At 39.7% G+C, this 16,319-nt stretch overlaps 1 protein-coding gene across 3 annotated transcripts in view; it reads right to left on the bottom strand.

The window, feature by feature from the left end:
• PDE3A (phosphodiesterase 3A) overlaps positions 1–16,319 on the bottom strand; it is a 384,071-nt gene that overhangs the window by 56,723 nt on the left and 311,029 nt on the right. For all 3 annotated transcript variants that reach the window (XM_034782214.1, XM_034782232.1, XM_034782222.1), the window contains 2 exons: positions 6,492–6,752; positions 3,725–3,879 (listed from right to left, as the gene is read on the bottom strand). In XM_034782214.1, the coding sequence (XP_034638105.1) occupies positions 3,725–3,879; positions 6,492–6,752 (416 nt within the window). The remainder of the gene's footprint in view (positions 1–3,724; positions 3,880–6,491; positions 6,753–16,319) is intronic.

Raw genomic sequence — 16,319 nt, 5'->3', positions numbered from 1 at the left:
ATCTGTAGTGATGCAGCTTCCACAGCAGGATTGAATCACACTGGGGGGGAAGCTTGCAGTATTGCTGCCTGTGATGTGTCTGCTTTGTGGATAAATAGAGGCCTCTAGTTTCCAAGGCTTTCAACCCAGCACCTTTCAGATACATCACATACAGCTTTTGAAGAAAAATCCCTACTAAGAGACTCTTGGAAAGCTACTTGTAGATATCTGCTCACTGATCTAAGAGAAAATCATTGAAAAGCACCATAAAAAAGAAAAAAACAAAAGGGAAAATGAGAATGGCAGTCTTGACACTTCTGTATCTCTTATGTCCTGATGCCAGGTTATTCTGTAAGGTGGAAAAGCTGCATTTATCACAGTAATTTAATAAAGGAACCGCCACATGCCACCTGCTTACACGAATGCCTCAGTGCATTCTTCCACAATGAGGGCACAGATCCATAAGGTCTTTGCCCTCTGATCCTTCAAATGTCTTGTCATGACCCAACTCTGCTGTGTTTCAAGATTCTAACAGAAGATGGTGAACAGGTCCCAGTCCTTCTCATTTTAAATGCTGACATAGAATATAGGGCAACAGATGGTCCCTCAAAGCAAAATGGCTCCTATACTACTTAAGCGATTTTATATTAAGAGGAATTTTTTATATCTTACGGCAATTTTTTTGTTTTACTTCTTAGCACCACAGGAATCTTACTACTATGGAAGAGCAAGCTAGGTTCCGTTCTGTTTCATGGCGTAGCTAACTTCAGATGGCAGAATAGTTATCTGTCATGAAGCAAAAGGCAGAATGAACCCAGCTGGTTTTTGGATCCTAGGATGAGAATGAAATGCTGGGAGCTAGGAAAATCTTCTAACTTGTTAAGGAAGTGACTCTGAGGAAGTGAATATGGAACCCTAAGATGTTACTTTCATGATGTTACTTTCCTTTGAAGCTATGGAAGGACCTTGCCTCACCACTTCTGTTGCATAGAGGGAAGTGTGTGCACAGGATTCTGGAACCTATGCAGCAGTCTAGGCAAAGCTGGTGAGCCCACAACTATGGAAATACATAGGCTACCTCCTGCTCATAGGGGTTGTGGGGCACAAAAGCTGCAGACTCTGTGATCTGTGGAGCTGCCACAGAATGGCTCTATTGCTTCTTTTGTGACTTTGAGGATAACAGAATGGTGCACATTCCTTTCCCTCCCAATCCAGCCTCACTTTGCCAAACACAGATAAAGTGCGAGGGAAAAAATAAGCCATTAAATAGATTTTTTTCCCCCTAGTCAAGAGCTTTTTCTTGAGTGTTTTATTGATGCAAAATGCCCCAGTCTGTTTGGCTAAGTTATGCTAGACATACAGGCCTCACTTTCCTCTTCTGGGAATTTGAATTGCTTCTGCTCCTGTAATGGACGAGCTGTAAACAATAGGCTGGGAGGCTTGACAGAGCTATCCTTATGCAATTGGTGACATTAAACTTAGGAAGAATTGATAGCCCGTTGAGTTGGCTCATCATAAAGAGTTACATAACTAGAAAAACACCACCAGCAATATTTAATTGCTCCCCTCCCCCTCACTTCAGATTCCCTTCTTAGGAAGCTTACATACTACGTGAGAGTCTGGAATCAACAATATAAATCAAGAAAGCTGTATGAATCACAGAAAAACAGTGGCTGAAAAAGATTTCCACATGGTGCTATCTTGTTTATATTTCACTTTACTGGGTCACTTGGTTTCTAAGATATACTGCAGCCCCCAGATATTTTCAAGGAAGCCTCTGTGGCTGGTTCCAGGGCTACAAAATATGATCATCTTTTTTCTTCCCCTCTGCAGCTTTTACCACAGCCAGGGCCATGACCTTACTAAGAGTACATCTACACTAGATCGGCGGATAGTGATCGATCTATCAGGGATCGATTTATTGTGTCTAGTGTAGACATGATAAATCGATCCCTGATCACTCTGCCGTCGACTCCTGTACTCCACTGCGGCGAGAGGTGGAAGCGGAGTCGATGGGGGAGCGGTGGCAGTCGACCCTGCGCCGTGAGGATGCGAGGTAAGTCGACCTAAGATACATTGACTTCAGCTACGCTATTCTCGTAGCTGAAGCTGTGTATGTTAGGTCGATCCCCTTCTCTCTCCCCCCCCCAGTGTAGACCAGGCCTTTTTATCCTATTTGCAGCTGGAATGCTTCAGGTCTCCCCTAGTGGCAGCCTCCTTGAGAAGGCCTGAAACTTCAGGCATCCTCAAATAACATGGGCCTCACCATTTCCATCCCCATAAAATACTTGCTGTGATCCTGTTCCTGTAGCAGCAAATGGAAAGGAAGACCTTTATAGGATAATCCCTTTAATAAGATGAGATAAAAGGGACTGAGGGAATTTGGAAAGGTTGTATGTTGATAGCACAAGGAAGCTTGGAAGCCTTAACAGCCATGAACAGAAAATTTAGCTCTTTATTTTGTTTCTATACCAGAACTATAAACTTTGTAATAAGAATTTATGAATCCCCACATAAAATTGTATGGTGCACCTGTTGAGCAGCATTCCCTGGGAACGTTGAAAACTAGCCTGGATACAGTGCTAGAAAATGTTCTGTAAGGAATGGCTCTACCCATCTTTGCCCCCACCTATGTCTCTGGTCTCAAATTCTATCATGCCTGCTTCGTGCACTAGGCAATCAATGTTCTCCTTCCTAATTCCTCCCTTTGTGTCATAGTTCTTATATTGTACCTTTTTAATGCTTGGAACACTCTCTTTCAATACTCTCCTTTTCCTCTTTCAAACCCACTTCTTTGGCCTTGCCTTCCAAGATTATGCTCCTCTGTGGTGTTGTCTGCTTACACTTTTGCAAATGACTTTTTATTGTTTGCATTACATTTGAATGAGTTAGCTTGAAAGCTCAAGGTTGAGACCTTATCTTCTTTTATGTCTGTAGAGCCCCTTGAACACTTGTGGTGTTCTTGAAATAATAATATTAATGGAACCACTAAAACACACCATGAAATTTCTTGCTCTTATTGTCAGATGTCTGAAATTGTACATTTCATTTAAAAATACTTATAATCAATCATCAGAACCAGGGGCAGCTCTATGTTTTTTGCTGCCCCAAGCACGGCAGTCAGGTGGCTTTCTGCAGCATGCCTGTTGGCGGTCCGCTGGTCACGCAGATTCGGTGGCATTTCTGCGGGTGATCTGCTGGTCCCGTGCCCTCAGCGTACCCGCCACCGAATTGCCACCGAAGCCGCGGGACCGGCGGACCTCCTGCAGGCATGCCGCCGAAGGTTGCCTGACTGCCACCCTCACGGCGACCGGCACGCCGCCCCCTGCAGCTTGCCGTCCCAGGCACTCGTTTGTTGTGCTGGTGCCTGGAGCCGCCCCGATCAGAACTATCTGCTCAGAAAATGCAGAGGAAAGAGTATAAGGATATAGAAGAAGAATTTAGCAAAGACCTTTAATAGATAATTTTTTTTACATCATCTTTTTAAGTTCTGGTTTTGCAACTCATTGAACCTTTTGGCTTTTAAACTTTGCTGAATTTGTGTTTGTAGTAATCTGGCCTAATATAAAGGTTTTAATTCTCTAAAAAACAAAAACAACAACAACAAAACCCCCCAAACCTGGAATGGGAACTCTTTCAAATTTCTGATCTACAGTTTCCCAAGAGAAGACATTATTACACACCTACATGCCCACAGAAAACCAAAGAAGTTCTCCTAAAGATACAAACAGAATGGTTTTCTTACCTGGATGAAGAAGATTCATGAGGTTTGATGCTGCCACTGCGGTCTCTTCTCACTGGTGCAGGCTCCAAGGTAGGTAAACCTGTGGCAGATGTTGTTGTGGTCCAAGTTGATGACACTCGCCTGAGTAGACCTGGAGGCAGACTCTTCCGTAGGCGCTAGAGCAGATAATACTTTGCAATTATATATACCACCTTTCATCGGGGATCTAAAATGTCAATTCAGTAATTGAGCTTGACACACCCTGTGAGGTGGGTAAGTGCCATAAGCCCTATTTTACAGATGGGGAAATTGAGGCAAAGAAAGATCAAGGGACTGATTGTCAGAAGTGCTCAGCACTCAGAGGTCCCATTGGAGTCAATGTTAAGGAACTCAGCACCTTTGAAAAACAAGCCCTATGTGACTTGGCCAAAGTCACACTAGCAAGTTGCTTAAAGAGTTGGAAATAGCAGCCACACATTCTTTGACATCAGAGATAGGAAGCAGGAAAGGAAGCAAAACAAACAAAACAACCCCTCTCTTCGCCCCTCCCCCTCCTGCCAAAAATCCCACAGCAGGTTTCTCTGCTCTATCCAGCCAAATTGAAGACAATCCATGAAAATCAAACATTTACGTGATGGGACACAATCTTCCACAATGCTTTTGCAAAAAGGAAGAAAAATTATTACAAAAATATTTCATGGCAAGGCAAGGGGGTGGGGAGAAATTCTAGTGGATTGCTTGCAGAAGAGTTTTCCTGACATATCTGATTGTCTTGCATGCTCCTTATATCTCTCTACCTGATCCTTGTTGATGAGGCTTTTCCCAGATGTCTGGCGAGGAGGCAGGTTGAGGTAATGGGTGAGTTGATTAGGGGATTACTGTTATTTGTGGGGTCACTTTTATTGCGGATATACAAGTGGTCACATCATTATGTTGCAGATGTTGAATTTTTATATTATTTGTTGCTTTTAATTATCGTGAAGAATGTTCAGTTTGCGAAGTACTAAAAAAATTAACTATATACATATTTGTAAGGCTCTACAGTGGATGTCACTGGCTTATTGTGCCATTGGATCAACAGATTCAGTCTGAGGCAGAGACCATGCATGGTAAATTTCAGCCCAAATCGTTAAAGTTTTGCAAAGTTATAAGTAACTGAAATCAGGATCTCATAATGGCAAGTGTCAGGCAACCTTAAGAATAAGCAGTCCTTCAGCCCTGCCTATAAGACATGATGTGTTTGCTGTATATGTTGTTTTTTCAAAACTATCTAAATATGTTAGTTTGCATCTAAAGTACCTTGTTACAGAGAGCCTCCCAAGAAATTCAGCACTTACCAATCCACAGTGATATCTTAATATCTACTATTCTGTGCATATGGAAATATCACCATTACTGCAGTCATCTGGGCCAATGAATATTGAGTTTTCAATAGGAGCTATTACATTATATAGAATATATACAGCAAAAGGGCTCAGTGGGACTATTTTTTCTTCAATTAAAGGAAATGTAAGCTCTATAAAAGTGAAAGAGGCATATTAAAAGCCCTATAAAATATAGAAGTTGATTATCAGTTGCCTCCATTACTGTAGGCAGCAGAAATTATTTGTACAGGATAAGAACAGAACAACACAGAACTGTTTTACTTAGTTCCCAAAGTAAAATACAAGCCTTGCTGCTAATGGCAATATTACTAAATTTTTATATGTCAGAGTGGATGACCTGGCAATTTAAATTACCTCCAAGCTGATAAGAGGTTTCTCTCTATCTATTGAATTTTGCTAACTTGTGTATATAGAAACCAGGAATTAATAGCATTGATTATTTCTCTATGGGTATGTCTATACTGCATCTGGGAGCGAGCCTCCCAGCCTGGCTACACAAGCTCATGCTAGCTCTGGTCGAGCTACTGTATGAAAAAAAAAAGCAGTTTAGATGTGTTAATACCTTGTCTTTACATACATAGCTCTGCCAGTGCAACTCAGTCCTTACTGAGGACTGAGCAATGGAGACCTTTCTTGAGCAAATGCTGTCCACTATACAGAATTGTGTGGTGGTTTTTTTCAAGTGGACAATGGTCATTTGAGGCATGACCCAAAGCACATGGAGGTCAATGAATACAGATACCCACCAACTTCCCTGGGTTTTGGATCAGGTGCTAAGGGACTAAGAAAAGAACATCAAACTCATTTCACCTGTAACTCTAATTAAGATTTGAACTCTGATCTTTAGAACTGAAGAGTGCACTGATCTCACCATTTCATTCCCTCCTGCTTAATGACGCACAATGACATCACTTGCTACCAACACTCACTGGTAAAAGTTGAAAGGGGAGGGGGAGTTTTCAGCACTAAAGTAAAAGGAGGAAGCAGAGATGAGTTCCCCCAAGTCAGAGAGATTAGGAAGAGCTCCCCTCCACTTCTGATAGTAAAGAGAGAGAGCTGTGCTCTTCCCGGTCCCCCTTACTCCAACTCCTTCAAACACCTACTAAGAAACAGGAATAGCAAGTATGTAAATTATCCTGAGTTGAATGTCCATTTCTAAAGTTGCATGAAGGATCAGGTTTGAACTGTGTGAGCATTGAAGGAATAGGAACTGTCTTACCACCACAACATTAGTCCATTTAATTTTGCTTCTTATAGAAGTCAATGATTAATGTTTCAGAAGGTGAGGAAAAAAATCTCCATTAATACACCCAACCATGCAATACTATACCAAAAGGGGGGAGTCAAGTTTTCAGAGCTGGAATAAATTCACTGTGATAGCCAACATGTAGACTAGCACATACCTTGGGAATAGTCAGCTTTTCTCCTTTTTCCGGACATTCCTCTGAGTCAGAGCAGGTGTAGTTCTCACTGAAGGACATCAAAGGGTTAACCCTTGGCTTATGAATAGCCTGGAAGGTTAACTGCGTGTTCAGCAGGTTGCTCACTGCTCTCAGGGAAGTACACACATTAGGTGGTAACGAAGGATCTGCCAGAAGGTCGGTAATGAGCCCATGAGCTTCTCCCATAACAGCGATATCAACTGTAATACTGGTACCTGATGACTGAAAGGGAAAAACAAAGAAGTACATGTAAGGCTATGGCTGTGTCCCACATGTCAAACTAAAGCATGTGGCATCAAACCCAACACCTTTTCAGGGACAGTTACCAGCATCTTTTATTCAATTTGTTGTTGATAGCTAGGAAAAGATTAAAAGAAATTAACTACTTAAAACAATGTGATTTATTCTGAACATTCTGACCAGATCAACCATTAGGTTGATGTCTTTCTCTTTAAACAAGTTTGGAAATTGATTGCATGGTTGCATATAGTTTATTTAGATTTTTAAAATGGTCACAACACAGATACAAGTTTTTAAGAGCAGTCAGAAAGCAGATGACGATGATGACAAAAACTGTCTGCCAAGTAAGAGTGCGCTGGGCAACAATATTGAAACTTGAATATTGGATGTCATTCTAAGTGATATGCTCCAGTTGAGATGAAAGTTATTGAGCCCCATACAGGAATGCCAGAGTGAAATTATACACAGGACGTCAGACTAGATGATCATAACAGACTTGAAAGTTTATCAGTTTATGAAATAATAATGGGAACATAATTAAAAAAATAAAGATTATTAAATAAAAAGAAAAGTAGCACTTTAAGTAATGGCAACATATGCAGAGGAATGATCTATAATGTGCAAGTAACCACTAATGGTACAGCCTTTAAGAAAAGATTAAGGAACTGTAATGTCTAATGGAATAAGCTATCTGAATAAAAACTGGAGGCTTAAATTAAGTTGCAGAATAGACAGGAACTGAGGCAGAAAGTGTGTCTTCCATTACTTCTAAATTATTGACAAAGCAGTGGCATTTCTAGGTCAAAAGTTTAATGGAAGCACTACAAATCACTGTTGCTCCACATGGGATCATCAAGTAAAGGCACTCTTGAAAGTGCTGTTACTGCTTTGGAGCGCCCTACTGGGCACAGATGCAATGTATATATCCGGGGCACTGGAACAAATGCCCCCACAGCCATTCCTGGAAGATCTATTTTGTCAACCTATCTGATGTGAAGGATGCATAACTCAGATGAAGAAACATCTATTTTACTCTGATAGATATTCACCTTTTTAAAGTGGGATAATGCCCCCAAGTGATAGAATTGCCACTGTGACAGAGCATAATATTTTTCTGGATTGGCACGTTGACAGGTTGGAGAACGAAACATTCTCTTATAATGGGAGACAGGTCATAACACAAGTAGGAGAAGAATCGCCAGTCACTACAGCATTTATGGAACTCATAATACATAAAACAATAGCAATCCTTGGTAATGCTTTGAACTTCTTCAGGCTCACAAAACCCTTTGCAAACAATACTGAAATAAACACTTCTGAGGAATTGTCTGAATTTTACACACAGGCAAACTGAGGAACAAAAAGAGAGAGTGATTTTGCCAAGGTCCCATAGTGATTCCGTGGTCAGCCAGGAGTAAAACTCCAGTCTCCTAACACCCAGTGCTGTACTTGCGTCACAGGACCACCTGTGCTTCTGCACTTCCTACTATAGGTCTTACTAAACATGGAAGGTGACTTACTTTGTATACAGAAATGCTATCCAATCCCAATGAGAAACAAAAGGCTGACATCAATTTAATGGATCAATTTATTCTTTCTTTTACAGTCCCCTTATCCACAGCTAGTTCAGGGATCTCACACCAATACCCTTCCAGCCCACATACAGCCATGTTACAATGACCAGAATCCCCCAGGACTCATTTCTTACCTCATCTACAATGATCCCACTCTCCACGCACATACCTTTGTGACTAAAACCCAGCAGGGTAGGGAGAGGAAGAGAAGGAATCTGCTCATTTGCCCTGCCTCTCTTCAGAGAAGGGACTAGAGCCCAATGGGTTGGTACAGAGAGTTCTGATCTTTCCTTCCTTATAGCAGAATGCATTTAGTCCACTAGACACCTTCACCACCCACCCTGCACTACACCTGCTAAAGAGAACCCAATGACCGAGTGGTAAACAGACTCAGAGTGACCAACTGCAGCATCCCAAACCCATACAGGTGCCCAGAGACAGCAACTTCTGGAACTGTTCCCTCTGCAGGTTTATGGAAGGGTTTCCTAGTGTTCTCAACATAAGGTTTCATTCATTTACATACCATACCTCTTCTCAACCAACAAGGGGCTTGTTTCCTCCAAGATTAAAGGCAAAACTTGAACTGCAAGCCCACATCTCCTGAGCTGGGTTTGCACCATGAACAAATCTGGCAGCGGCTAAATAAAGCATCAACTTTAAATTCTAACGCAGGGTTTGGGGTGAGAGGAATAATTTGTCTATCTTTATCTCAGCCCAGCAAAACAGGCCAAAAGGAAAAAAATCAAAGATATAAAGCAAAGTGTTACAGAAGAGGAAATAAAAGTAGGTCTCATATTTTCAGCCAAAAGCACCATTTAGAATTTGAAATCCTATTAAACCTGTAGTCTGAAATCAGTGACCTGCTTATCGGAGTGAGAGATCAGGAAATACATTAATACTTCAATAAAGGAAACAGGTCTGACTTCAGCAGGACAAAAGTATAAGCCCATATTCTATATTGTGACGCTGACATTTTGCAGAGTGGCCGTTAAGCCAGCATTGCGGTCCCTGAGAAGAGCAACTGAGCAAAAAGAGTTCTCTAGGGGCATAGAGCTGACATATAGACCATGGCCGGGCCTTCCCCGTGACTTGGCAATCCCAGGTTGCCTTTAGTGCATTAGCAGGCAACGTAATTTACAGAAATACAAGGTAGCCTTTGCACTGGACTAATGTAGAGGCTTCTGTGTCACAACCTGTCTTGTCAAATTTAGGCACAGATCATCTACAGTAGCCCAGTGCAGAGGCTATCTTGTACTTCCCTAGACAAACTCACAGCACATAACACACTATTTTCATGGTATTTATCAATAAATGGTAGTGTCTGAGGTCTCTACTGAAAGCTTCTAACTTATCAATACTCACTCTTTGTGAGGTGCATCTATCGGTAATATTTAAGGAATAACGTAACTCTACTCAAAATTATGCCCTTATGGTCTTGGAGTGAAAGTGAATCACCAAGGAATCATATGTCTTGGTGAGGGCCTATTCAGGAAGGAGGGAGTTGTCACCCCCCTTTCCAGCTAGCCAACTACGTAATGTATAGTGCTCCATTGTCTGCCTTGGTGCCAACCCAGAAAAGTCAATGGAAAACCATCAAAGACAAACTATAATCAACAAAACCAACTGGAAGTGAAAACGTATGATATGAGAGTGAGGGGATCACCAGGGCAGGAATAAAGACAAAAGACTGATTCACTATATCTCTGGGCAGAGAAAGACACTCGGGATCCATTCACTGAGGAAGTACCTTGATGAGCGAGGTGCTTCATGAAAGACAGGGGCCACCAAACATTACAGAAGACTGAATTTTGGCGTGAGAATCTACTTTATTAGCTAGGTAACTATTAATAAACGTAGGCCCTAGTTTGTGAATGATGATTTTGTTTTGTACAAAACCATTTATTTCTATCACTCACACTTGTTTCTATTTGAATCACTATTCTTTCTTAAACACATTTCCTGTTGTTTTACCATAACTGAAATTCAACATCTGTGCGTGATAGAGGAGCAGGGATTTAAGTTAAATGGGGTAAAACATGGTACACTGTTCATTTGGGAACAGAGAATCTGGGATTTCAGTGGTATCCAGTGATCAGGGGTTAGACACCACAGGGGGATACTTTGAAGGGAGTCAGGGGTTGGGGTACATCTACTATCAAACTGCAGGCCCCAGAGGAGAGCACTTGAGTAGCTGACAGGGTGGTTTGGTTAGTAAGCTAACACCCAGCTGGCTCAGGCAAGACTCCCTTATGCTGGGGACAGGTGGCAACAAGGTGACCTGAGAAGCATCACACAGGTATACATTCCCCTATTTGTATTAATGAACATTTCAGTTGAAAACATGGTCCTGTAATTGCTGGAATTTTATAACGTTATGTGTACATGTATATACACACACAGCGTACATGTTATGGAAATGTATAAATGCACAGTATCTCCCATTGAAGTTCTAACTAGGCCTCTACCCTGCTTACCTTATGTTATCTGACAAGATCACAGCGACTGTCACCATTCAAATGTCAATAATCTGTTCTATATGGCATATGTATCACAGTATTTCACAATACTTAAAGGCATCTCTACACATACACTTGCTGCACAGCAAGTTAGGGTGTAAATCTATACTGCTCCAGCATGCCACACACTGAATGTCCGCGTGGACCCTGCTGATGCAAACTAAAAGTTCCCTAGTGCACACTGACGTACTGCTTTTTCAAACCACAGTATATCAATGGAACTTTTAGCGTGCAGTAGCAGGGTCCACACAGATAGTGTGAAGCATACTAGGGTGTTGTAGATTCACATCCTAGCTGTAGGGTGACCAGACGTCCCGATAAAATCAGGACCGTCCAGATATTTAGGTGTCTGTCCCGCGTCCTGCAATTTGTCCCGATATTTCGCTCCACCGGCAGCACAGGTTTTTTTTTTGCTCCGCCGGATCCCCCCCATGTGTCCCAATATTTTCTTCCTCTCATCTGGTCACGCTACCTAGCTGGCTGCACAGTAAGTGTTCATGTAGAAATGCCCTTAGAAGTGGAGTACTTGTGATCCCCCCAGAGATACCTCTGTATAGCAACTGAGAACAGAGGCAGACTTTTAAAATGGCAATCACTATATATTACAATTGCAAAAAACTTTTTAAAAAAATTGTAAGGCCTAAATTGTGCAAGTCTTATAATTAACTATATAAATAAAAAAATCTAAAACTACATATAGCCAAGTATCAGTTCAACAAGGATACAGTGAGGAAAGAAATGTAGGAGACATTTTGCCGTAATAAATTAGGTTCAGTGAGGTAACAATGCACATTGAATACAAATAGTTTACATGTCATAGGTTGACTTCAAATATCTTCTATAGCTAAAATAAATCCTCATACAAATAGTTTGAATTTAATCTATTAAAATGCATCCTGAGAACACTATTGATGTCTTGGCTAGAAAACACAACAAATCCTTTTATAAAACAATTACACTACACAGCTTTGAAGTATTATGCTATACTTTTCAGAGTCCTTCACTTATAACAAAAATATTAAATGTAAACAGTTAGTATGATTTAAAAACATTATTCAATGATGTAACCTAGCATAGATTGCCTCCTTAAAAAAGGAAACATGAAATTTATTTCTGACGAACTACATATGGGGCAAAATGAAACAATGAAGATTGATGTAAGACAGACAATTGCTGATGATTTTTGGATTTCTGCCATTTTATATATACTGCCAGATAACAGGGAAAATGTATTAAACACACACTATCAATGCATAACATTTTGCATATAGTTTTCTGATAATATGAATAGCCTCTGTATGAACTCACCTGGATTTGTTCCAAACCACTTTACTCAACTCAAGCCTAAAGTTCGGAAATTTAGAAACACAGACATGAAATAACACACTTGTAATCATCTAAGCAAAATGCCAGATAAGCTGATTTTAGAAGGTGAATTTTGCTTTCGTGCTGTTGCTGGGCCAGCGCTGATCTATTAGCCTATGTTGCAAAACCTTGGATTCGATCCCCTCCCTGAAATTTTGAAGTTTTTATGTGATCTGAACTTTGTTTAAATCAGAGTTGGACTGAATGCACAAACATGCTTGTGCAATGTTTCCAACTCAAACACTGCAATGGTGTGCATGGGCATGAGAACTAGAAAGTGAAGCTGACTAGAAAGAAAAGTGAAAGCAAGCTAACTGACTAGCTGATGTTTATTCACGTAACTGAATGAGGTATAAAAATAAGCATATATGCTGGGAAGTTTTTTTAAATTCAGCATTCATCATTACTATTATTATTTACAGTACAATAGCACCTGAAGGCCCTAACCAAGATCTGGGCCTGATTGCACTAGGCCTGTAGATAAATGTAGTAAGAAAGAGTGTATGCCCTGAAAAGAAAAGACAGATAAAGCAAGAGAGACAGTAAGTATTATTCCATTTTATAGATGATATATTCAGGCACAGACAGATTATGGAACCATCATGTAAACAATGTTAACTTTATGCACATAGTATTTTAATTGAAATTAATGGAACTACCTCACAGCATAAATATAAGCAAATGCATAGTGTTTTCAGGACAGGGGACAAAGATACTTGTCCAATGTAATCTAGGCAGTCTGTGGGGCGACCTGGGAACTTCACTCTGATTTGCAGTGCTTTAGCCACAAAACCAACCTTCCTTCTGGGAAAGTTACCTTTCGATAGGTGTTTTTTGTTTGTTTTACACAGTTGTATAGAATTTAAGAGCATTGTATCCCTCCTACAGAATTCTACAAGAAGGTTAGAAAAATGTATCTGTTAAATTCTGTAGGTTTTTAGAATAAGTTTTAAATTATCTTTTTGTTTTATATTATTAAATTCCATAGGATTTTTTCTATAAAAATCTGAGACGGTTTCCTTAATGAATGGGGAAACACTATACAAAATTATATCTGTAGAACAAATACATTAAGGAAACATAGGAACAAAGGTTTCCTTCACCCATAAACCCTTATCAACCAATTCGGTTTACAAGATGTTCTTGGGCAAGAACAATAATGGACTTGTTCATCCAAGAAGCAGATTTGGTATCCTTACCACCAACGGTTCCCCTCACTGCAAATAAAACTTCGTCCTCAGAACTACTAACATCAGGCATTCCATTTCTGAGTATCATACCACTAAACCCACCCTAACTGAACCACAAAAAACACCTCCAAAAAGGGAGATGACTATTGTCAATCCACAAAACAATCAAACCTTAGACCAGGGGTCAGCAACCTTTCAGAAATGGTGTGCTGAGTCTTCATTTATTCACTCTAATTTAAGGTTTTGCGTGCCAGTAATAAATTTTAACGTTTTTAGGTGGTCTCTTTATATAAGTCTATAATATACAAATAAACTATTGTTGTATGTAAAGTAAATAAATACTGTACAACCAATGGAAATTTTAAGAATGGGGTCATTTTTAAGTGGCTGTAACTTTTAACCTATTCAAAGTAATCACTACTTTTGCAAATATTGAATCTGGAGCCATTTATAAAGTAGTATGGGTTTTGGAAGGAAATATTTTGTTTTTCTTATAAAAATCAATGGAATGTACCACCACTTAAAGCAATCTTAACTGTGCAGTTGTGATGAACACTTTTACTTTTGCATTTATACCAAAGGTGACACTGTTAACAATGCCTCTGTATAAGGCTGCCTAATACTTTCTATTATATGACCCTACTTTTCACTTGCTTATAACTATCTCAAAACTAACTGTCAGGCTGAAATTTTCCATGTCAGGTGCACGCTTTAGGCTGTAGTATTTTTCAAGTTTCAGCAAAAATTGTTCAGCTGTGTCCCAGAACAAGGTTAGAGAAAAATATATTTTGCCCATGTTAAGAATTTCTTAGCACACTAATGCCTTTATGCTTTGGAGAAGAGACTTAAGTTTGGCAGGGGCATTGTTCTATTGTTAGGATGGGCCTTTTTCTGTCCCTGTGAAAATCTACCCAAACTTAGCCAAGTTATAAGCATCTGAAAAACTGAAATTCACACATGGTCATTAGAGGTTTATTAGAGGGGGGCAGTTAAATTTTCTGAAGAGTCTGTCTGCACTGAGCATGCTTCATCCCCTTGGCCAACTAAACTGCATTCATGTATGACCCATCGTTTTTGGTTTTTATTTTCTTTAATTTTTCCCAGGAATTTATTGGTGTTTATTACTACCACACAAAACCAGATGAAAATTGGTGGAAAAAACGATTAATAATTTTTCTAGGTAAATATCAGGGTTTATTTTGGTGGGTAGAAGGACAGAGGTGAAAAGTGTTAAGTAGATTAATGCTTTGATGAATGGAATTAAATGTGGTTTGCTGCAGAACTAAAACAGAACTCAAAACACAATGCCACATCTGAGTTTAAGAATACAATATATCACTAATCCCCAAATAAAACTTTTCGTTTGAATAAACAGTTTACTGTTGTAGACTTAGAACTATTAGCCTATAAATATTTACATTTCATAATTGGGCCATACCATTTGCAGCACATACACTCAACTTCATTCTTTTCTCCTGTTTTTGTTCTTTTAAAACTTTTTGAATACTTCCTTGTGTTCTGAAAGGTATTCTGATACTGATTTTTGTTTTCGTTCCATTTTAATGTTTTGGATCTTTAAACCGTTATCTGCTAACAGCTTGAAAGGTTTATGTGGTTGGCGTGAGATTCATCAGTACGTTCAGATGCGCACAGTATTTTAGAGTTTGTATGCATGCCTGCTTGTTTATTGTGTGTATTTTCTAGACTAATACATAGCCTTACTTCAACAGGCTGCTTTGCATATACACACAGACTAATATATTATTGTAATACCTATATCTCATGCATTGTATTGTATTTTCCTAATAAAACAACTTTATTTTTTATATATTTGAAGGATACAAAAGTAAGCTGAAAATCAGAAAAAAAACCCAACTTTTTGTAAAACCCGAGATTTTTTGGTAAAAATCAGTTTAAACTGACAACGAAGGGGCTTACATATGTGCCCTCACCACAGAACAACTGAGCAGGCTTCATCTGAAGCCTGCAGGGGATGAGCAGCTGCTGGGGGCGAGAACTGAGACTAGGGAGGCAGTTTCTCATGTGCTCTCAATGCAGACTTGCTTGAGAATCCACTAGACAAAGACAGTGACTCCCAGAAGACGACACACATGGGGAGAAGAATTTAGGGAAAGGAACTCCTGAGATGAAGAAACAGCATGAGATGAACTCTATATTTGAGATCCTCTCAACACTATTAGAAATGCTGACATATAATTATGGCTGCTACCTTCAACTGAGGCTAAGGGAGTTAGGTACCAAATTCCCATTTACTCTTAATGGGATTTGGGTGCCAATACCTTTGGGCTGTTATGAAAATCCCAGCCTAAGTGACTATTCAACAACAAGGGGATGAACAGAAGAATCAGTCATAAAAAGCGTTTGTTATACAAAAAATTAAAGATCAGTAAAGTTAAATGTACAAGGTTTTTTATTTTGCTTTTATTTAAAATGTGGCAGATGGAAAGAATTAAATTCCAAATGGGGCTCTATTTAGCTTTAAATTATACACAAAGATCAATACAATTCCATATTTAAAAGTCTGGCCTCAACTGTCTTATCATAGTTCTTTAATGTGTACATCCAGATGGTTACAAATGATGCAAAGGAAATAATGAGAACTGCCTTCAGTCGAAACTTGAATTGCATTAACACCAGCTGTGATCCTTGAAGAGAGGGAAAAGGAGGAGGAGGAACATGCAGTTCTGCACATGAGGTTGGGGATGTGCCGCTTACTAGTCAATCAGGTGGTCTCATACGCTCCAGGTATCAACTCTACTGGTCAGATTGTCTGACTGTTTACCACAGTAAGCTGTTTTGATTCTATCAAGATCCAATTTAGAGCAGCTAGGCATACGCTATGAGCTTAAAAACCATTCCATTAAAAATCACCATTCTCCCTCC

This window comes from Trachemys scripta, chromosome 1 (genome assembly GCF_013100865.1).
Source record: "Trachemys scripta elegans isolate TJP31775 chromosome 1, CAS_Tse_1.0, whole genome shotgun sequence".
Classification (NCBI taxonomy): domain Eukaryota; kingdom Metazoa; phylum Chordata; order Testudines; family Emydidae; genus Trachemys; species Trachemys scripta.
This window is presented reverse-complemented; position numbering and strand designations above follow the sequence as displayed.